The sequence below is a fragment of the Aythya fuligula genome, chromosome 3, assembly GCF_009819795.1.
Source record: "Aythya fuligula isolate bAytFul2 chromosome 3, bAytFul2.pri, whole genome shotgun sequence".
NCBI lineage: Eukaryota > Metazoa > Chordata > Aves > Anseriformes > Anatidae > Aythya > Aythya fuligula.
Window position 1 is genome coordinate 25437527 of NC_045561.1, and position 23788 is coordinate 25461314.

The window sequence follows — 23788 nt, forward strand, 5'->3', positions numbered from 1 at the left end:
ATTTCACTGAATTAAATACTGTTTGCTGTATGTTCTAATTCTAAATAAGTATGTTGCTTGTTTAAGGACAGTGCTTAAAGCCTTGTGTGTAGAATCTTTAAATTGTGTTTTTATTATTTAAAATGCATTAGTCTTCTATAGCAAGCTAGACCTAAACTTTGCAGTGTTGTTTCTGTAGCTCTTTGATTGAGATTTCAGAAACATTTCTAGGTAGATTAAAAATCGATATAGTTGTAGATATGCAAGTGAAAACATGGTATAATCAGCTTGCTGTTCTTGCCTGTTGCTTTGATACTGTTTATCTTCAAAGCCAGGGGATACTTCTGTGACAGCACAGTAGCTGGGAGCATGTATTTATCTTGACTTCTTTTCTTTCCTCATGATTTGTGGCCTGGCTCCCATCATTTAAAACACACATAAAAGTGGTGTGTGAATTGCGTCTGGAGATTGAGGCAGACCCCAAGCGTTTCCTTGTTATGCATTTTTTGTTTCTTGAAACCAAACTACTATGTAGTCTTTTCCACTCTTCTCCTCCCGTTTTGAATATGAGAAATTTCTTAACCGTTTTTAATGCTTCTTTTTCTGGGGGTGGGGAAGATTGTGTATAATTATCCAGCAGTCTGAAATCCCTTGAAACAGTCTTTGCTTTCATTGGCCTTTTTTTTTTCCTGCAGAAATGGTGGCGCTTTTTTCTTTTGGTACCCTTTGCAAATTACTATTTTGAGACTTTGCTTGTGTATTTGTAATCTCAATTGAATGAAAAATTCTTCCCCAATTGAGTTGGTATCTCAAGGAGTGCTAGTTCTGCCCAGTGTGCGCTGTCCATGGTGCAGTAATTGCAGCTCTGATTGTGGCCCTATGAAGCATTGGTGAGTTCCTGCTCCTTTGACTCTTGACATTAAGGGGGATTAAATGGATTAACATCATAGCCAGGAAGAAATTTATTATCCTTAGTCCATAAACATAGATTGAGGAAATAAAGTATTTTGGAAAGAAGAGGAAGAAAACATTAAGTATTAGTGTTATGGGTGTGGCTAAGAAGGTACAAATTATCTTGAGCTTTTTAGGGGAAGACTGACTCATTGTAGCTCTTGTTGTCCTCTGTTTTTCTGCTTTTATTTTTCCATTCCTCATGCATTTACATTATTTATAATTTCATACTAAGCTTTTGTAATTCACAGGCCTTCTCTACTGTTTGGCAAGATATGTGCATGCATCTTCTGTGCACTTTGCAACCTGACAGTTTATTTTCTCCAACATATCATTGTAAATCTTTGATTACTCTGATTGTCAAAGAGAATTATTTATTTATTTTTTTTGGTTATTCACATGTCATTAAAAGCAATGTCTCATTTGACTAGTAATATCAATATCTATGGCTTAATAGTGCCAGTTTCAGAAAGGATTAAAATGTTATAAACCATACTTCCTTTTTAGCCCAGAGATGTTGCATAGAGTATATAAAAATAAACTAGGTGCATCCTATCAAATAATGTTTTTATACAGATCAATTGCTAAGGAAGTTGATTTGAACACTCTCAGAGCAGTTTACTACATTCATTTCAATGAAAGGAGTAAAAAGTGAACCTTAGATTTCTCAGACAAAATAAAAAGGGATGAAGGTTTCTAGGTTACGAGTTTACTCAGGTGCTGTCGGGCAACATGACCAGGTGACTAAAAGATGAGATCTTTCACGCAAACCTAACTTCCACATTTTCCATAAAGAAAATAATATCTAGCTAAAGAGCTAAAGGCCAGATTTTTAGATTCTAGTGCTTTGTGATGGAGTGCTTTTTTGTTTTGTTTTGTTTTGTTTTTTAAGCATGTATTTTCTGTCTTGCCTATAAAAAGTCTTGGAGCTCCATCCTTGACCCCAGTCTTTGGGCTTTTGCTTTTACTTCCTTGTAGGGATCCTTGATCCATAGCCCTACAGCTTTTTTAATACCTCTCTAGATTGCTGTAGCACACCATGTTGCTACTGTATCCCTTTATTCATATGGATATAAGAGACAATCCCAGGATCTGTGGTGTTGTTTTTTTTTTTGGTTGCTTGTGTTATTTATTTATTTATTTATTTATTTTCCTTCTTTTTGGTAAACAAATTAAAAGTTTGTATTTAGGATTTCTTCCCTTATGTGTCTCCCCCTACCCCTTTTTTTTGTTGTTGTTGTTTTACATTACCATTCCAAGACAGATATCTACCCTTTGAAAGAACAGACAAAATAATGAATGGACAGTCACATAAAAGGAAACTACTTCATCCATGAGAAACCATTCTTTTAAGTTCATAATGGGAGTTTTTTTAGACGTTTTAAATTACAGTGATCCCACTGCTATGTATAATCCAAAGCTCACTTCAAAAAAGTACTTGTAGAAATTGGTGACAGCTTCTGTTTCCAATGTGAGAAAAACTAATCCCTGAAAAGTAACAAGGTATCAACTCAAAAGTGAAATACTCTGATTAATTTAAGCCTTTGCTTTAAAATTAATTTGATAGTATAATACCTGGTTTCTTGTATATTTAATGACTGGAAAACTGCTGAATAGAATTGTAAAATCCTGTATTACGTGAGTGCAAGAATTCTGAATGCTTTTTTGTCAGTGAGGTGCATATAGACGTAAGCCAGAATGTAATCATAAAAAAATGGATGATATCTGATCTAGTTATTTTGATTTTACAAACCCAACCCAGTCTGTTAGTTGTAGAACAAAAAATTAAACAAATGCCAGCAGAGAAGAGAGTGTCTGAATAACGAAGCAGATGAATACAAGATTATCATTTGCATTTTACTGTATTAGTGAAGGTCAATTTCAACAAAAGATAAGATTGACTTTGAGTTTTGTTCCCTTCTGTGAAAGAAATAGAGAGGCTTGCTAATACTTGTCAGCTGCTATTAGCAGATAACCACTCCAGCAAATGACTAAGATAAGTGGAGAAAATACTGTCCATGAAATCCAGGGGAAGACTTTGAACATATTTATATATGCACCTAGAACTCTTTCTTCACACACGGAACATGCTAATGGTTATATTTATGCATGACTCATGAATATTGAGTGTGAATGATTCTGTAGTGAGGAATATTTATTTAGTATTTTGACTATACAGAGGAGTATACTCTAACTTACTATTTTGGTTTTGAACGATGTCTTTCAGTGTTTTTTTTTTTTTTTTTTTTTTTTTTTTTTTTTTTTTTTTTTTCCTCTGTACTAAGCAATCAGTGCCTCTGGATTACATCTACAGGAGGGCTTTGGAAGCTAAATCCTATTATGTTCCTAAGTAGGTGCCTGACTATTAAAAAGAAAAATCTTTCTAACCAACAATGGGAAATGCCCCAAATCTCAGCATTGATATTCTCTAAAGTTAAGCCTCTGTCTGTTTTTGGCAGTGTCACATCTTGGTTGAAGATCACAATGTTTACTTGATCCTTAAACTATTCCAGGATTTGTAAAACTGGGCCATACACTTGCGAGTGTTTCCTTGCATGCTTGATCTGATAAAGATAGTGACAGCATTCCTTTGCATACGTGAATCCTTTTTTCATTTTCCCAAAGTAAGGGCCTAGGTTTTAAAATTCTGGCAGTGGTTTAGGGCAGCAATAAAGGTACTGCAAAAAGTACTTTGTACTGCAGGAAGCAGTACAAAGAAGGGCTGTCTAAGTTTGGAGTGCCAGCACTTAATACCCACAAGACTCCTCAGTGCTTGGTCTAAAGAGAAGCCAATTTACCTAATGCAGTGCTTTTGGTGATCTATTTTGTGGATCTGAACGGATCTACTATGTATTGTATATCTATGTTTAGAATAATGGAAAAAAAAAAAAACTTTTTTAGGTTCACTGTTTTTTAAAAAACACTCATTTCTGGATATATGCAAAGAACTAGATGGGTAGTTATATATCAAATTTGGAAATAGGAAGCTGTTAACTTGTGAGATGTGTGAAGACTGTGCTTGTGAAATCTTGGGTGCTATGATATCAAATCAAATACAACACCAAACAGGTGATTCTTCATAATTCAATGCAATAAATTTTATAGTTATTTTCACAGTGGAAGTTCTTAGAAATTGCTACCTTTCTTGTAAACAGTATACAGTGATCACAAATCCTTATCTTTTGATATTTTTTTTTCTGTTAGAAGCTATAAATATTGTAATTATCTTTGTTTGTTTGTTTGTCTTTTCCTGCAATCTCCATCCTTAAAAAAAATTACTGTAAGAAAGATGTCTAAGAGAACACCATATAAATCTCATTTTTAAAGGTATCACAATAATGGATGCCAAAGACAACTCAAATAAAAATTGAATAACTAGGTCTGAAGGCTTAATTGATAAGAGCTAATTTTGAATATGATAAACTTGAGAATGTGACAATTGCAGTAATTATCTTGGATGCCTTAAAATGAGAGATGTAGTTCAATTGTAAAGCAAATACAATGATTTTTTTACAACAAAGCTGAACATTCAGTATGTGTCTTTGCTTGGTTTTCAGAACTGTCCATTACGAAGGTGGTGCTGTCTCAATTCATGCACGTTCTCTTTGGCGATTAGAGACTCTAAGAGTTGCGTAAGTAAAACCTCCCTCAGAAAAGAAGTCAGCTCAACAGGGTGCTTTTAGTACAGTAACAGGGTTTCTACAAAATCCTATTGATAGCTGTATACCTGGATTGATAATACTAAATCTTCCTCAAAAAGTGGTATATCATTTTAACAAAAAAATAACTTACCATAGAAAGCATGTGTTTATATTGCAGCTTTTCCAGTACATATGTTGGTTTTTTTTTTAAATTTTAAGTTGCCATAGCTATTGGTGATCTCATGATTTTCTGGTTTTATACATGTGTATGACATTCTAAAGAAAAACCTTTCTAATTATATAATATACACGTGCCACCTCAAACTTGTTTAAGCCATTTGAATGTCTTGCAAGGCAAAAGTTTAAAAATTTAAAAAACAACCTGCCAACCAACCAACCAACCAACAACAACAAAAACTTCTCTAGTAAACTGTGGTGCCAGAAGAATGTGGGAATTTGAGAAATTGCAGGTTTCTATTAAGACTGTCATGTGTTTCAGTTTGACAGGCACTGTATAAAAACCTTTGAAGTGTATAAATATTTTAACACACGTGACTGAGAGAAATTGTGAGAGGAACAGGCATAATGACTAAGCAATGATAGTAGTAATCTTTCTTTCCAGAACATAACTTTCTTCCCAGAAAAAAATAATATAAAACAAGTCCCAAGAATAACACTCACTCCATCACCTACGTATTTTCTTGTACGGTATTCAAATGGCTGTATACATTCACTGACAAACTGCAGGCACATGACTATTCATACATCCCTACAGGAAACCTTCCATCAGGACGAGTCCTTCCTGAAATGACAGGCAAATATAATATTGATTCTGTTCATGCTTGCCTCCTGGATGGCTTACCATGGAACACCAGATACTATCATGTAGCATGGCTTGCTTTCCTGTAAAGTGACAGGAATGTGTATTCTCATGTTGCAGAAAAGGAATATAATTAGTCAGAAATGGTTTGACCACCTACTTGCTGCTCAGAAGGCTTTTCATCTAAGCGCACACAAATTGTTCTTTTTCCTGTTGTACAGACATGAACTAGGAACATGGCTCAATTGCAGTACATTTATTATTTTATTTTTTTTAGGGTCCACAGGTCCAAATTGAATCAGACTAGAGAAAAGGTAGCTCCTCAGAATGGCCCATGATATGAAAGATGGAGAACTGATGTTTTTTTTCCAGACACAATACAGTAGTTGAGGTTCATGACTTGACAATATGTGTAATTTTACACTTCTACTGACTTTTTAGTAATATAATGTGCTTTAGAATATCCTCCTCAAGAGTTAAATTCTGTATCTTGTTCTAAAAAAACCAAAACATTTCCTCTGAACTTTCTTAGGTGGAGTGGCAGCCACATAAGATGGGGACAGCCATTCAGATTAAGGCATATAACAACAGGAAAATATTTAAGTCTCCTGGATGACAAGAGTCTTCTTCTTACAGATAAAGAGAAAGCAGATGTAAAATCCACGGCGTTCTGTTTTCGTTCTTCCAAGGTATGGAATCAGTGAAGCATAATCATAACTGGTAATAATTCCAATCTCTTTTCACTGATTAAAAAAAGAACCGAGTATAATTAACAACTAGAAGAAAGACAGAAGAATAACTAGAAGATGATCATTTCAATTGCCAATTGAAAAGGAGCTTTCACGTTTGCAGAGAAAATACTGACAATGTATCCCCTCTAAATCTGAAGATTCAGAAGAAATGTAAATTGTCAACATTTACTCTTATTTTTAACTGTATTATTTGCAAGAGACTTACTAAACTTACTAAACACAGTAGTTTGCCAGTGCTGCATTTAAAAATTAAGTGTGAGAGAACCAGAAAGCTCAAGTTTTCAGTAATGCCATATCCAGAGCAGAATACTTTTCCCAGGTACTCAAAGTAACATATGTGAACGCACACATACACATCTCTCTCTCTCTTTTTTTTTCTTTCCTACCCAAAACACAACATTCTGATGTAGAAGTTAAAAAATAAGTATATCAGAAACTTCTTACAAGTTAAAATTCTTTAAATTCAGCAAAATAAAGAAATGTGAAAGCGTAAAGATATCACAAGACAAAGAGCACTCAGAAGACAAGAATATTTTGAAGAGCTAAGTTTTTTTCTCTTTTTTCATTTTCCTTTTTTTCAGCGAATGGTGTTTTATGCCCTCATTAAGGGGGCATAATTAGAGGGATAATAATGCCCTCTAATAATTACCATTATATGATAATTAAATTAAGCATTCAGGCAATTGAAATTTGGAGGGTTTTTTTTTTTTTTTTTTTTTTTTTTTTTTTTTTTTTTACTTCTGTCTGTCTTTACAGAGCATGCGATATCCACAGATTTCTCCAATTTATTGCCCCAAACATATAATTGTTTTGCAGATTCAAGTTTGCAGTGATTACGTTCTGTAGATTTATTTCTTTTGCATTTGCTAAATACTGATAGCTTTCTTTGATTAAAAAAAAAATAATAATAATAATTTAATATCACCTTTGCACTGAAATAAGGCACTTTACCTAATTGAAAAATATTTATATATACAATCCACTTTTCCTCTCCACCATCTTTTCAGCTGAATGAGATAAATAATGTTTTTAAAAAATCTATGGCTTGTATTTTTATGTCATCACCTGTTTCTTTGTAAAAAATTTCATAGGAAATACATTAATGTCAGCTTAAAAAGCGGTCATGAATTTGCTCTTTCCAGTCAGTGAGATCTGCTAGAATGTCAGTCAGTCCTGAAAGTGTGCCACAGAAGGTATAGGTTGGGTCAGATGACAAAAGATAAAATTGAAAGGACAAGCCTTAATCACTTGAATCCTTTTCTGGAAATTGAAAGGAATTATACATGTAGAGAAATATTTGAGCAAAATAACACATTTAAGGCTAGGCTTAATAGAATAATTTTGTTTGACATTAAGATAAAATCATGTAAAAATGATTTTGCCCATTTAGCCTACAAAAATATGGGGGAATTGGCCTTTATTCTTGTATGCATGAAATAAAAACTATGTTTATAACAAGCATGTCCTTCTGGAGAAAATCTGGAACATTGTTCAATAAATCTGTTCATTTCCAGTGTATTCTTACTGCTTTGCATCACTAAGGCAGTTTGCAGACTGTTGCTAATAATTGCTTCTTTTTATGTTTCAGTGTAACGAAAGAAGGGTTTTGATCTTTATTTGTGTATAAAAAGTTGATGGTCTGAGAATGGGACTAGACCGCAAACAAAACAGAAGCTTTTATTTAGAAATATCCTATGGAAGGACATTGCAGGTGCTTTTGTAATGACAGGTTAATGTAAGAGTGTAGTGGGCTGGAAACATGCACCATGTGATGTCCATACCAATATACAATTATTGAATTATAACATTGTTATTTTAGTCTTTTTTTTTTCTTTTTTTTTTTAGATCCTGATTTTCAATGATGAACTTTTTTAAAGTAGATAACTAGGTGGATTCATAATACGTACTTTCTCAAATATCTGCTGTTTATTGGCATGAATCCAGCACTCCACTCAAATCTTCCCATATATAAGCACTTCTGGTTTCTGTTCACTCCCCACAATAGCTGAATGACTTGAGGCTCCCAAAAGATTCCTCTGATGCCTGCTGTCCCTACACGATCCACTAGCTTTCCATTTTCTCACCTACATTCAATCTCCCTTTTACCATATCCTTTCCTGGCTGTACTCTTTATCTTGCAGGAAAGAGCTCAACTGAATGTGACTGAAGGGGCTCACTCATGGCTCTAAACCTTACATGCAGAGTTGTCAGTCTACTTACATGTATATAAGCAACGATAGAGATTTTGTTTGGCACTGCAATTTCTTTTCTAAATAATTTTAACATGAATAAATTTAATGTGGAATGAACTTTGCAATATCAAACCCCTTCAATTTCTGTTATACTTAGTAGATATAAGGAAGTACAGAATATTATTTAAAAATTAAGAATTCCTAATAATGTTCACAGTGTTTTATGAGATAATTTGTGAATTCACATCATCACATCTTAAGAAGTTGGTTGGGAGAAGACATTAGAAAAAATAATAACCTTAAGGTGTAGAAACACAACACTTTCACACAGGCTCACGTTACCTTCTGGTTATGAAGATGATTCAAAACACTGGACCTGAAATCAGGCTGTCCCTCCTGTGATAGCAGGACCTAATCTATATTTTTTTTCCTACATCATTATTTGTGTGTAATGTTCTACTGTAAGTAGCTTTTCAGTTTCCAGCTGCTTTTATTTGCTACGTGTTAAGGTTATTTGTGCTTGCTCTTGAAACAATTTAATACAACATTTGGAGAAAATGTGAACAAAATAATGAATTGGTAATTAAATAGAAGCACATAGTAACTTGCTAATTGGCATCAGATTTACTAATAAATCAGTTATTACCATCTATCAATGAACAGGATTTTAATAAGACTTTAAGCATTTACAGAGGTGAGATGTTTACAAGATAGTGAAATTAACATATGTATCCTAGAACAGTTTAACAATCTGGATTGATGAACATATCTCTGGGAGCTTAGTTATGAAAAATTATAATAACAGTTCCAACTGAATATTAATTTATCTTATTTTTCTTTTAAGTTCTTCAAAATGCATTCCTAATTGTAGCATGAAAACTATTTATTATGAAAACTATTTCGCTTTATTTAATATATATTTTTTTAATTCCTTTGATAAATTAGAGTTTATGTTTTTATTTCAAAAGCCCAGTCTCTGCCATATTTTATGGTGCAACTGTATCCCCAGCTTTTCATGGTACATGTGTATGGTGTAAATACTCTTTTTAAAAATTAAAATTAAGCAGCTTCTTGTCTGGGTATGGGTGAGCAATTAAAGAAGCAGAATACTGCAGTTACTGCACCAGTAAGTGTCTCTGCTCTGTTGAAAATGTGAAAGGGTGAATGAAACAGCAACTGCACTATTCCTGTGGTCTCAGTTTCAACTGCAATAATAATGATGTATTCCCTTTCACCCATAAGAATTGTGTGTAGTTTTTACATTTATGTCTCAATCACGTGAATCAGAACTAACCAAGGTTTTTGGTTACACTCAGTGGAGAAGATTCTTGATTAAACTGGAGCTGGTGTTACAGCCTCAGGAATGGGTGGTAGACCCAGCCTGCAGTGAAGGTCAAAACCCCTTGAGAAGTTTTGGAAATAGCTATGTTAACGCCCTTCTTAATGTTAAGAAGATGCTATAAATCCTTTGCAATGCATTTTTGTCCATACTTAACTGTGGTTTTTACAACTAGTCCAGGCAGACAAGATTTATATCAAGTTGAGCCATATGCTCTGGGAGAGATTAAAGAGATCTGTCATGAACCTGGATGCATAGAATGTTTGTCTTATAAACTGATGTGTGTGGGAAAGCAGTTTGTTCTTGTAAGAGCTAGATACTTCTGAAATACCTGCCGTCTCTATAGGACATCAGTTGTATTGATGCATGGGCATGACATTCTTCTTTTACAGCATGTCAACAGACCAGTGTGAAATGGTTTTATTTTCTTGGGAAATACTGAACCTATTGTTAGGCAGTAATAGGCTAATATACAGTGGCAGGCTAAAGACAGTCTTTCTTTGACAGGTGGAGATAAATTGCAGGGAGGTGTTCATCTTTCCCAGTACGAAGGAAAAAGAGAAAAGAAAAGAAGAGAAAAGGAGGAAAAAAACCTGCTGGAGTTTAGTGCTTGATTCAGCTAGAGAATTCAATGTATTTGTTACTGTTTTGTAAGCTTTATGTCTCAGTAATGACATGGACTGTCAATTAAGATAAAAGTTCTTTCCCAGGCAGGTGAAATGAATACACTCTCCTAGTATAATGAGCCATGTTTTTATGCAAATGGGATCTGTATCACTATCTTTTCCCTAAATATTTAACTAGATGTTATACTTCCACTAACTTTTAATTGTTTCAGTGAAGAAAACTCTTACATACTCTTATAGATCCTATACTTGAAAACTGCCGAGTATTCAATATTTGATGCAAATACTAATGTCAGTAATTGTTCTCATATTTTTTGGCCTCATTTAGGAAAAGTTGGACATAGGGACAAGAAAAGAGGTGGATGGAATGGGAGCACCTGAAATTAAATACGGAGATTCAATATGCTTCATACAACATGTAGACACTGGCTTGTGGCTCACGTACCAGTCCGCTGATGCAAAGTCTGTAAGAATGGGTTCTGTGCAGCGCAAGGTAAGACTGTAAACAGCATTTCATTCAATCACAGTCTGATAAGGCAGAGAGGGAAAGTGAAGAGAACTACAGGAAACAGCTAATTTCTAGTTTTAAAATATTTTAAGCATTTATTTGTTTCAGTGTAAAGGCTTTTCAGTTGCATACTGAAAGCCAAATTCATGTGATACACTTAAGTCCCAAACTGAAAGCTGAACATCTACATATCTACTTGCCTATAGATATTAACCCACAAACTGATAAATCTGGACACAGTTAATGGAAAACTAAAATACAAGTAATAGCCTGTATTATATGTTAACGTTTCTTTCTTCAGTGTGCTGCAGTTTGGAAAGAGGGGACATTTAATTTAAAGTCTTCTCTTTTCATGTTCTGAGTGTATTACCTTCTGTGGTAGAATGCTCAGTGTTGGTTTCAAGTCCCAAATACCAACCATGATCAAGCAGACTAGTATTATCTTAAGATAATAAAGCAGGATAAAGATTCTCTCATCTTCCAGAAGCTGCGTTAGTCCTAGTGTTTATTGTAAATGTTCAACAGAAGGGTGACAAAGCTGGTGAGGGGCCTGGAGAACAAGTCCTACGAGGAGCGGCTGAGGGAGCTGGGCTTGTTCAGCCTGGAGAAAAGGAGGCTCAGGGGCGACCTTATTGCTCTCTACAGATACCTTAAAGGAGGCTGTAGTGAGGTGGGGGTTGGTCTGTTCTCCCACGTGCCTGGTGACAGGGAATGGGCTAAAGTTGCACCAGGGGAGTTTTAGGTTGGATGTTAGGAAGAACTTCTTTACTGAAAGGGTTGTTAGACACTGGAACAGGCTGCCCAGGGAAGTGGTGGAGTCACCATCCCTGGAAGTCTTTAAAAGACGTTTAGATGTAGAGCTTAGGGATATGGTTTAGTGGGGATTGTTAGCATTAGGTCAGAGGTTGGACTCGATGATCTTGAGGTCTCTTCCAACCTGGAAAATTCTGTGATTCTGTAAACTTTGCAAGAAAATTTCTCAGCAAGGAAAAAAATATTTTTGCATTCTTTTATGAAAATAAAATAAGGAGACGTTACAATTCTTACCAGAGATAACGTAGTGTTTATCCACCGTGTAGTATTTTCCATGACTGTTCTACATGCCAGAAGCATAAAGCTGGAGTAAGATCTAGTATACTTAGAAGTTTATGCCTTATAACTTTATATATATATATATATATATATACATACACACACACACATATATATAATTTGTGTGTATAATCTACCTACACACACCTACATTTATGTATTCTTTAAATATTTTATATAAAAATAATATACATTTAGGATACATTGTTTTATATACATATAATTTATAATAATAATTTATATAGTTATTGTTTAAAATAATTCTAGTTTCTGACTTGAGGCATAGTCAGAACTGATGACAGTAATACTGTTGGGCTAGTAAAGAATGCCATCTTTTTTTTTTTTTTTTTTTTTTTTTTTAATATCTTGTCTGTCCTTGAGGGATCTCCTTCTGTGTAACAGAAGAGTTTTTAAGGTGAACAAAAAAGTCTCACAAACCAACCCTTTTAGTCTTTTGATTTTTATATATATGAATGTATTTATGTATATGTAAATGTTTGCATATGTACAAATATATATATATATATATATAAACACATGCACACACATATTTATAAAGTATATTGTTAACAGAAGCTGTGGCTTTGGGATTATTGTGGCTCTGGATCTGCTGGCTCTGTACAAGTGTGTCTTTGAACATAAGGAAGTAAAATACAGATTATCTGTTTTCAATTAAATCTCCCATATTTTTAATATGACTTCTTCATTTCCTTCCCTGACTTACTGTGTGAATTTTCATACTTCTTATTTGTGAATCAAGTTTAATTTTGCATGATGGCTTCTTATTTTTGTTTTGCAGGCAATAATGCACCATGAAGGTCACATGGATGATGGTTTAACATTGTCCAGATCTCAGCATGAAGAATCCCGCACAGCACGTGTCATTCGTAGTACAGTCTTCCTTTTCAACAGGTTTATAAGGTGCGCCTTTAAAATGTTATTTTTATTCCTTTTCTTATTTTTCTCTTTTGGTGTATTCAGAGTGACTAGTAATACAACAGAGCACTGTTACATCTTCAGAAAAACATAACAAAACAGATGAGTACTTCTCAAGTTGAACTTTATGACAATTCTTTACCGAAAAAGAAGTATCTTAAGAAGTATTGTCCAATTTCTTTTCTTTATTGTTTAAATTTGATTAAAATGTTTAAACATACTGAAAATGGAAACAAATCACAAAGGGGACATTATACTCACCAAAATTCCCTGTAGGCCACGCGGTGAATCATTTAGCTCTTTCTTTTCGAAATATAGTTCTATATATATATAAAACAAACAACAACAACAACAACAAAAACAACAACAAAACAACAACAACAACAACAACAAAAAAAACTAAGCACTGTATCTTAAAAAACCTGGTAACTTTGTCTGGACGAATGAGATAACTGTGCAACTGCAAACCAATACATGGCAGATATGCTGAAGTTCAAAGTCTCAAGCCAGTTTTCTTACATCTATGATGTTATGCCTTGTTTCTACCCTCCTCTTACACTTTTCTTATTCATTTTCTCTTAATGCTACTTGTTTCTTTAATATTTGGTAATGTGGAATGTTTTGTTTTATTGTGTTTTAGCCTGCTCAGAATACTGCAAGATCTATGAAATTTGCATTTATTTTCCTACTCCAAACTTATAAGTAATATCAATAAAATGCTAATTCTCAAATGTTTTGTGACTTGAGTAATTGAAAAAATGCAACACTCATCAGTGTTGTTGGCATTAAGAAAAAAAATATGTGATACGAATATATTTAATAATAAGCGTTTCATAGGAACTCATTTTTCAAAGACAAGACAGTGTGGGACATGGTGACCTAAAGAAACCATGTCCCACATCAGTGCACGTTTGAAGATACAGACGTGTCAATTTGTTGAAAAGCATTTACCCAGATACATAAATAACAGAAAAAAAAAAAATGTTAGAAGAGCTACCTACTAGAAATACAAGAACTAGATTTCTTTGTAAATAACACATTTTCTTAAGAGCTTCTACGGATGCCATAAAAGATAAAGACAGAGAAAGGCAATTTAATGATAAGGTTTCACAAATCAAGGTACTGCTAAATTACAGTAAAAATTTATACAAAGTACATAGAGAATTCAAGGTAGAGTTTAACAAATTTATTTTGGCAGAATGTTACTAGAAGAGGAAAAAGCTGAATTAGAAAGGGTTGAAATTATTCAGTAAATGTATAGCCCAGTTCTTTCATGTCAAGTCAGTAGAAAAATTGCTGACAACTTCAGACAACATGCACATTAAAAAAAAAAAAGGTTATTTAAGATAACTTCTGCAGCTCTTTTGAAATATTGTATTACTCTACTTACTCTAACAGATTTTTATTATTAATCAGTAAACACTCCTACTAAATTTATAATGCTTCCTAAATCTAGAAGTCTTTCAGCCCTAGTTCAATATTTGAGATGAAAATATGGGGGCAACATACCCGTTTAAAAAGCAAAACAACAACAAAAGCAAACATCAAAAGAAACAATCTCCCTCCAAAACCAACCCAGTTGTGGGTCAGGTTGCCAGGATCCTTTAGTGCCTCCAACACAAGAAATGGGGATGATAACCCAGTGAGGCTGGGGGAGTACTTCTAAGTGTGGCAGTCTCTTATGCCAGCTGAAGCTCAGCAGTCTTTAGGTTGTCATAAAGAAGCACTGGTGAATTGTTGCTCTGTAGCTAGGTTTCACTTGAGCACAAACTAGCAAGAGAAACCTTGTACAAAAGCAAAATTGAGAATGCATCCAAACTGAAATCTGGAGTGTCAAGAAAACCCCCACCTCTTGCTCTCCCCACTGTGTGCTGCCAGGATTGGCTGTTTTTTTTTCAGGGCTGCTCCTTGACCAGTGCCACCTCATGCCAACTGTGGAGTTTATTTGACATATTCAGTAGTGTGTTTTCTTTCCCTTTCCCCTGAGGATGGCTGGTGGATCTGCAAGTCCCCAGTAACCCCATTTTTGTGTCATGTGCAGCCCCTCCTTCTTCTTCCAGAAGGTTCTGGTGGGCCTCCTGCTGTATTGGGGCAGCCCCCCTGCTCAGCCACTGCCTTCCCCAGGGACCTCAGGGGAAAGCTCTTGCCTTCCATTTACTGCACAGTGTTGGTAAGATTTCAGCTGCAGTGGCTACAGTTCAAAAACATGTGAGGTTTAAATAGAGGAGAAAAAAAACACAACAGCGGTCTGGAGAGCACAGCAGTGAGGGGAAATTGGATTGCAGGGTTTGTCTGGGATTCAGTTTTGCAAAGGGTAGGTGCAACATGGAGAATAGCCTGCCTTCTCTTCCTAGGAGACAATGGGCAAGGCCAAGCTTTTGTTCTTTATCAAGGAAACAAAAAGGCTAGTGAAGTGCTGGGATGGACTGTCTGGGAGAACTGGATCTTCCAGCACTGAAGATGGCTTAAGGGCAGGTTAGGGACATGCTTGGGAGGTTTACTGTATTTTGTCTTTACCTTCATCTTTTGTTCTACCTCTGAAATTGCTAAATGCATAGGTAAATGAATAGGTAGAGTGAGAAAACTTGTTTTCTGGAAACAACATTTGTGATACTTCCAGTCATGAGAATGACTGAATGAGAATGGTGATGATGCTGTGGTTGTTTGCTAGGGTTGTGTGGGAAGTGAAGGGTGGATCATTAAGGGAAGAATTGGGCAGACATAAATGATTGTTAAATAGTTATGTAGTTATCAGAAAATGATTTGAGCTTTGAAATCTAAACAAAGTTTGCTTTTAATCTAACAAAGTTAAAAAGGTAAAATAAATGCTTTCCCAGTACCCAAGAGACTTTGCATCTTACTCCAGGGGCCTTGATGCTCTCAGCAAGAAAGTGAAGTCTTCCGCAGTAGATTTACCTATTGAGTCGGTCAGTCTGAGCCTTCAAGACTTGATTGGCTATTTTCATCCTCCTGATGAACATTTAGAGCATGAAGACAAACAAAACAGGCTCCGAGCACTGAAGAATCGCCAGAACCTCTTCCAGGAAGAGGTAGTTAACTGTTTTACTCTTTTATTTGCACCATTTTATCTGCAAGTATTCTTTCATGGTGTGTGTGTGTCTAATAGAGGGTATGCTTCCAGTGGTTTTTGTTCTATAGGAGTCAAAATATTTGCTATGTTTATAATCTCTTAAGATCTGTTGATTTTCCTATATATTTAAGGAAATACATTTAAGGCCTTTTTTTTTTGTTGTTAAAAAAAAAAAAGTTAGATATGCTCATATCTCATATGCTCATATGTTCATATGCTCTGAATTCTGACTATAATTTACTCCTTTTATGTGAATTAATTTATTCTTTTTATAGCTTCATTTCTTGATACAGGAGAATGTTACAGTTTAATAAGTATACAGTTTAATAAGTATTTTGTCTAATATTCTCTGTTATTTCTCTGGTACTGATGGTTGCCTGTAATTAGTCAGATGCCTAAATGTCTCCTGGAGTAGAATGCAAGGAATACTGTTTATTTCTTATTTTGACCACCCCATATGGTAAATTCAGTATCAGTGCTGTTTTTTTAGAAAACCTTTTCCATAGGGATTGCTTGTTTTATTCCACTTGTCTGACTCCACAAATATATTATTATGTTTTACATACCCTGACTTTATTGGTTGGCTCTTTATTTGCTTAGATTTCTGAAAATCTTACTTATTTGTGCCATGGTGTTTTGTTGTTGTTGTTTCATTCTTTCTTTCTTTGCTTGATTTTCCTCTGATAATCTGAGCCTTTCTGTTTTTAGGGTATGATCAACCTTGTTCTCGAATGTATTGATCGCTTGAATGTATACAGCAGTGCTGCTCATTTTGCAGATGTAGCTGGGAGGGAAGCTGGAGAAGCATGGAAATCTATTCTGAATTCTTTGTATGAATTACTAGGTAAGAAATATTGTGGATTACTTAGATTCTCTTAGCTAAAAATAACAATCAGATGAAAAGAAACTTGTATCTGTTTTAGCATAAGAGATTTTCCACTGTGTAGAAATTTAGGATAGAAATTAAACAAATATGTCTGAATAAAATAGATTGCTAACCTACAAAACCCAAGGATTTTTTGTATTTTCAGGTCCTTGCCTGTAGTTAAGAATAACAATTCACTGAAAACATTCAAATAATCAGTTTTCTTTTTGACAATAATGTTTATTTTGATAAATAATGTGTTTCTTCAACTAAAGGATTGACTACTTTTTTATGTCATTGTGTTGCTAAAGTATATTGTATGCTGCTCAAAAATGAGTAATCCAAATATATGTCAATGTGTCATTCTTGTGTTAAGGAGCTGTTAAGGAGCTGTGGCATTGTGGTCATTTTTTTTTTTTTTTAAAGTTTCTAGTTTTTCACATGTTTTCTGCAGAACTGCAAACTGAATCTAAGGCTCCTATAACCAAGATACTTCTTATTTGCCAGCAATGACCAATAGTGACTCCAACATTATATTAAGATACAGTGTGCCGTGGAAAGGTTGCTGGCTTTTAGATGTAATATAATATTATCCACTTGCAGTCACTGAAAATATCACAGAATATTCTATAAGAATCTCATAGTATATTCTCTAAGTGTAAGTTGGGTCCTGATCAAATTTCTATTCAGGTAGAAGTATTTGATCACCCGATACGTTTGCTTACCAATTTGAATTGGATATGTTATTTATGTTCTGCTATGATTCATTATTTTAGGGTTATTAATCCACTGCTATAGCTGCCAGCATAATTCACTTCTGTTAAGTTGTTGTCTACAAAATGAAATTTTACTTCCTAAGAGATCATTTGTCAATTCCTTGCTCTTCTGTCATCAGGTTTTCTCAGTGCCATAATTAAGCCTAAATAGTATTAACACTGACCTTAAGTGATTGAGGACCTTAATGTGTCCCCAGCATTAAGCAAGCTTTGTTCAGGCCTATACATATGCCTATAATGATATCTGTATGTTACATGTCAATTCTAACGTGTGGGCCTGCTTTCCTTTAAACATGCACATTTTGGCAAAAGCTTGAGTTTGGACCAAGTCCTTATGCAGGATTGTTATCTTACTTTTTAATAAAACAGAAGGCATTTGATGTATCATTTATACTCATAAGATGTCACTCCTGAAAAATGTGGTATTGCAAAGTTATGCAAGTATTATTTTGTTATATATCAACTCCATTTAAAACTCCGCAACTGAATACTTAGTTTGTAAAATGAAGTGAGTTGGCAGTGCCCAGGTGAATGTACTGTGTGCACTATTAATTAGCTCTTTTGGAGGTGTGCATTGTGAAATATGATCGCATACTAGTTTTTCTGTAGGACCTACTCTTATTTAGTATTCATTTATTATTGGTACTTATAATACTCAGTTTTCTCTTTGTTCCACAGTGTGTGGCATTGAGTCTTGTTCATTGTGAGCCTTTTAAATCATGTTTGGGAAACAAAGCTATAGCAGTTCTTTTGTTCCATTTATGATTAAAATTGTCTGAATAATTAGAGCTATTAATAAGTGTTCTTGGAAACACTTCTGTGATAAGACAAATAGAAGGTATTATCTCCCATTCACTGACAGGAAGAGATACAGAGAAATTTAGATAAAAATACTCCTATAATTTTGATTTCCAAATTAAGAGATGTGGGTTCTGCTTTTTCCTTCTTTTTTTCTCTCCAGAATATCCAGCGATATTTCATGTGTGTAAGGCATACTGAAAACTGCCATCCCTTCAAATACACAGGCACAGAAAATGAAATTTAAATTATATACCTCATTGAAAAGTGGTGAAGGTGAAATCTGTCTGACCTAATGACAAGATTTTTTTTTTTTTGTGTACTTACTTTACAAACCATCTTTCTATCTCCTTACTACTCAATAGCAAAGTGAGGAAATTGAAGCAGGATTTCTCTACATAATACTGTTACAAAACTTTTCCATAGTCAAAGTAGGTCCAACATCTTTTGTTCTTCAAGAAGAAAATTGTCTTGGGCTGAAAAATTATCAGTATATGCTACGTACTCCTTGATATACCAGTAGGGTGCTTCTGTCTGTCCCACTGCTTTTTCTGACAGAGGAAATATAAGCAGTAAATGTTATTGAGATACGAAGATGCCTTCTGTTTTGTTCCCAGAGAAAGGAACATGGGAAGAGCTAGCTGCACATTGACTGTCACCATTCCTGTTATGGTAGAAGTTGGTTACTTTGGCTGTAATTCTGGTCTAGGAATTAAACCTAGGAGGTCTACCACACCTCTGTGTAGTTGAAGATTGTAGCATGATGCGTATTCACAAGGTATTTCAGTTTAGGTTGCAAGGGTGACCAAAAGTGACATTTGTGAACTTTGGATTGATAGATTTTCTGAACGTTATAGGGTAATCTTAATGGATTTCTATTTAATTTCCTTTTTTTTTTTTTTCTTTTTTTTTTTTTTTCTCTTTTATATATATAGTTGTAAGCTAAAATACATCCTCTGTACACCCCAGTTCTGTAATGTGCGAGGTAGTGAGAAGTCCAGTGAGTCGGCATGTGGGTCAAAAGCAGGACTGGAACTTCAAACTTCAGGCTGCTCTGATTTCAGCTGATGTTAGGAATTTGTAAGGATGATGATGCACTCATGTCATTTGCTTCACACTGTATGTGAAGTACTGTTTCAGAGGTGGACATAAGTTTTTGCCATGGGATTTATGATATTTGATGATATAGAAATGTTACAACTTGGGATAACAAATTATATTATAGGTTCTCGAGTGGAGTGTCCAGATCCTTTCTCCCCTCCCTCCACACACCCTTTTTTTTTCTTTTTTTTTCCTTCTCACTCCCCTCAAATGTTGGCTCATCTTTGTCTTGCGTATTTCAAGCTGGAATAAGTATTTCTCATTTTTTTTTTTTTTTTTTTTTTTTTTGTTACAGCTTCATCTTTCACTTACCTTTGCAAATGTCTGTCTGTCATTAGAACACTATGGTCTGTTACAGAAAATGAATGTTTCTTGCTGTTTTTACAACATTCAAAACAAAAAAAGCCAAACAAACAGCATTGTACAGCATTGGCTATTTTCATGCTTGTAAGCAACCATATTGTTTAGTCTGAATATTCTGAAGGTAGCTCAACCAATTGCAGGCAGAAAGGATAGCAAATTTTATCTTTAACAGTTAAAATTTGGAAAAGATGTTTGAAAATAAACTAAATCGTAGGGTGAGCTTCTTATCACACCTGCTTCTGACTTTGCTCACCTTAATACCTGTATGAATGCTTGAAACTGTGACATTACGTTTTGTGGTTTTTTTTTTTTTGTTTGTTTGTTTGTTTGCTGGAAGAGCAAACATGCTGGGATAAAAAGATCATCCAGGAGGAACAATACTAAAAACTGTGTATCTTAATTTATCTTTCAGCCCATATATGCCCACTAAGTAAAGTGAATTTACTTCAGGCTTTAAGGTGATTATTTTGTGTATACTATTGGTCGTTTAGTTAGTAAGAATAAATTAAAGAAGTTTTGGCAGGAATTATGAAAATTTTAAAGTATCTAGACTACGTATGTCCAGAGAATTAAAGTCTCAAATCAGATGGTGACTTTTTAGAGCATAGATGGAATACAAAAGTCTGTGCTTGTGTTATTTATTCATAGATGGAGGGGAGTGTTGAAGTTTTGTTTGTTGAAGTAACATGTAGTTTGTTTTTCAAAATGTTAAATTAGGCACAGGCTGGAGGAACTAGTGGCTTGATTGCTAAATCATTTTCATAAAAGTCTGAAATTTCCAACTGACAAGACCAGATAATACCTCTTAAAGAGAGGTATATGTCCTATACAAAATATCGATTGTTTCCCTGGACTTGTACTGGGGAGAACAGTGCTCAAGCTTTTCTTGACTTTCCAACCCTCTCAATCCCCTTTTACATTACTTCCTTAACTGAGAAGCCTGGCCTTGATCTGGCTAGAATGAATTTGTCTGTAGCTCTGTTATGAGTAATGTTGAAGCTGTACAGTAATTGCATGGATGACAAATTGATATTGCTTGCTCTCCTTTGCTTCAGCAAGCAGTGCTTTGCCTTTTAGTCTGCACATAAATAAAAGTAAGCAGTGATGTTACAATTGGTGGCTTTTGTCATGTGTTGACATTGTTTGTGACATATCTACTGCAATTTACAGGGCGTTGAGACTGGATGCTATAGCATATAGAAGTGCTTGCCTTATATCTCTTAAGGCATCTGTCCCTCCTCTATTACAAGTACATACTGTGACTGAACTTGTATTGGAATCTTTTGTATCACCAAGAATGTGCAATAGTATGCATAATGATGTGACTTCAACATCTGACTGGCCACATCCTGTTTTCGTATTTTTCTTTTTTTCTCCCTTTAAACTGGACACTAGTTTTGTTCTCAGTGGCGAGGGGGACAGGGAGATCACCTGTTGAACATTAATTTGTTCTCAGTGTTGTATGCCTTGTTTAATGCATTCTAACCACACTTCAACCACTGAGTACTAACCTTTTACAAACTTATGTGTAGCTGCATTTATGAAACCATCTGTGACTTGTTACTGCTACTGAAGTTAACTTTATTGATGCCATGTGAAGAAGTGAACTATTATTGTCTTCATTTTATGTGGGTACTTGAAGCACAGTGAGATGATTATGTGGCTTGCTTATAATCCAATAAAAAAAATGCATACAGAAACAGGTGTTCCTTAGCTCTAATCGTGTCTTTTAACAATGTGTTCCTCCTCTTACGATTTCCAAAGAACTATCTTCAAATAACTATTGTCATGATTTTAATTCCTTATGTTAGAATTCATGTTATAGATTTGATATATATATATATATATATATATATTATCTTACTAAAACAGTGGCTTGATTATTTCAGCGTATTGCTGTTTTGTGTGCCAGAATGTCAGGTCCTCAAATGTAGTATTTTATGCATAAATGCAAAGTAATGAATGAATCTTGCTGAATTGCTGACATTAAACATGACTCATTAAACATGTTAGCAAGTTATTTAGATGGTATTCTAATACTTACAAACTGATATTGCAACACATCTTATTAGAAAGCAATTTTTGAGTCGTGGCATGGTCCAACACTTGAGAAAATGAATTAAGAGAATAGAAGTGAAAGGCTGGTTAGCACACAGGTTATGGAGTTAGGATAGCAAATTATAAAAGATTCCTCTTCTGGTTCTTGGTGTCTCACTTGGAAATAAATTTTCATGCTGTTGAAGAAATTAGAAATTTTCATTGAAATTAAGAAATCTCAAATTCAATTTTTCACTCCCCCCCCCCCTTTTTTTTTTTTTTTTTCTCCCTTGCTGGAGTCATAAATTTGGAGGACTATAATTTCTGGCTCTTATTTTTGGTACTGTGAAAATAAATACATGATTAGTTTTGTGAAAAATACCACGTTTGGACATACAACAGATTGCATTCTTTATTATAAATAAATAAATAAGAAGACTGTTCTTATGAAGAGCAGTTTGCATTGCTCCATGTATCGAACAAATGTTAGTGACTCGCTGTTTTCTGAGCAGAACAGATGCTTCTCTGAGAGCTTGTTTGTATGCAAATCCAAGTAAATGCATGTATTCCAGGATGGGGCAGGCATTGTGTGTCTACAGTGTTCAGTGAGATTTCTGGTCAGTTATACCCACGAAGTCAATGCATGCATCGTCTACTTCAATCTTCAGCTCAGAGCTTGAAGGTGGAACTGTTCCAAGTCAGTCACCTTTTCCTTACAGCCATGTAAAAAGTATGATAAACAGTTTCTGGACATCTGTCTTGTTTTGGTTTTAGCATTCTTGAAAAAAGTTATCATCCTCTATGTTATTCTCTTCTAATATTCCCTATTGTTACATGAATACTGGTTAAAAGAACTTATTTCTAGAGTAGCAGCTGACTTTTGTGATAACAATAATGGCTTCTCTACATCATTTAGGTTATTCTGCGGGGATTATTGAGATGAATGTAAAACCAAAACATTTCAAATACATTAAAGTTTATTTAGATGCTGAGAGTATTTTAATGTGTAAATCTAACCATCATTTTTGTTATTTAAATTTAATATGAAGAACTCAATAATTAAGGAATAAGAATGTAGTTTACTGAATCCTTACTTGAAAGACAGGGATTTTTTTAATTATAATTGTGATTTTTTTTCCTCTGTTTTTCTAATAGCGGCTCTGATTCGAGGGAATCGTAAAAACTGTGCTCAGTTTTCTGGATCTCTTGATTGGTTGATCAGCAGATTAGAAAGACTGGAAGCCTCTTCTGGTATGATTTTTAATATTTTATCTTCCTTATTTTCCCAGTTTTTAATTCTTTTAAAATTGGTAATATAATTATTTAGGGTAATTATGATGAAGAATTGCTATTCTTCTTATGGGAGAGCAAATATATTAATCAAATATATATATATTATATAAAACATATTCTGCCCTGCAGAAAGGGAGGTGGGGTGTTTTGGTCAACAGCATGAGTCAATAGAGTGCCCTGGGAGCCCAAAGAGTCAGTTGTAGCCTGGGGTTCATCAGGCAGGGCATGGCCAGCCAGTTGAGGAAAGAGATTGTCTTGTGGTGGTGTGGCCTTACCTCGAACACTGTATGTGGTTTTCGGCATCACAGTATAAGAAGGACATAAAACAATTAAGAGTGACCAAAGGACAGTTGCAAAGGTGGTGAAGGATCTAGAGAAGGATCAGATTTTGTGGCTGATATTTGAGTCTCTTGCCCCATTTTACTGATATAAATAGTAACTTTTTTTTTTTTTTTTCCTTACGTAAAGATATACAGCTGTTCTTTTGGACACTTAAGACTGATTTTTGACTCTTTCCCAAGCATGCTTTTCATGCTGGTGGTTATATTACAGATCAGAAAGCAATGCAATGCTGTTGATAAGAAATGTCACTTCTGCCTGCTTTTTTTATTTTTGTGGGTCTTTATTT

At 34.6% G+C, this 23788-nt stretch overlaps 1 protein-coding gene across 13 annotated transcripts in view; it reads left to right on the forward strand.

Annotated features, from left to right (window-relative positions):
- Positions 1 to 23788, forward strand: part of RYR2 (ryanodine receptor 2) — a 415779-nt gene that overhangs the window by 196615 nt on the left and 195376 nt on the right. For all 13 annotated transcript variants that reach the window (XM_032184912.1, XM_032184915.1, XM_032184916.1 and 10 more), the window contains 7 exons: positions 4488 to 4562; positions 5924 to 6080; positions 10629 to 10793; positions 12700 to 12821; positions 15703 to 15886; positions 16636 to 16771; positions 23023 to 23118. In XM_032184912.1, coding sequence (XP_032040803.1) covers positions 4488 to 4562; positions 5924 to 6080; positions 10629 to 10793; positions 12700 to 12821; positions 15703 to 15886; positions 16636 to 16771; positions 23023 to 23118 — 935 coding nt within the window. The remainder of the gene's footprint in view (positions 1 to 4487; positions 4563 to 5923; positions 6081 to 10628; positions 10794 to 12699; positions 12822 to 15702; positions 15887 to 16635; positions 16772 to 23022; positions 23119 to 23788) is intronic.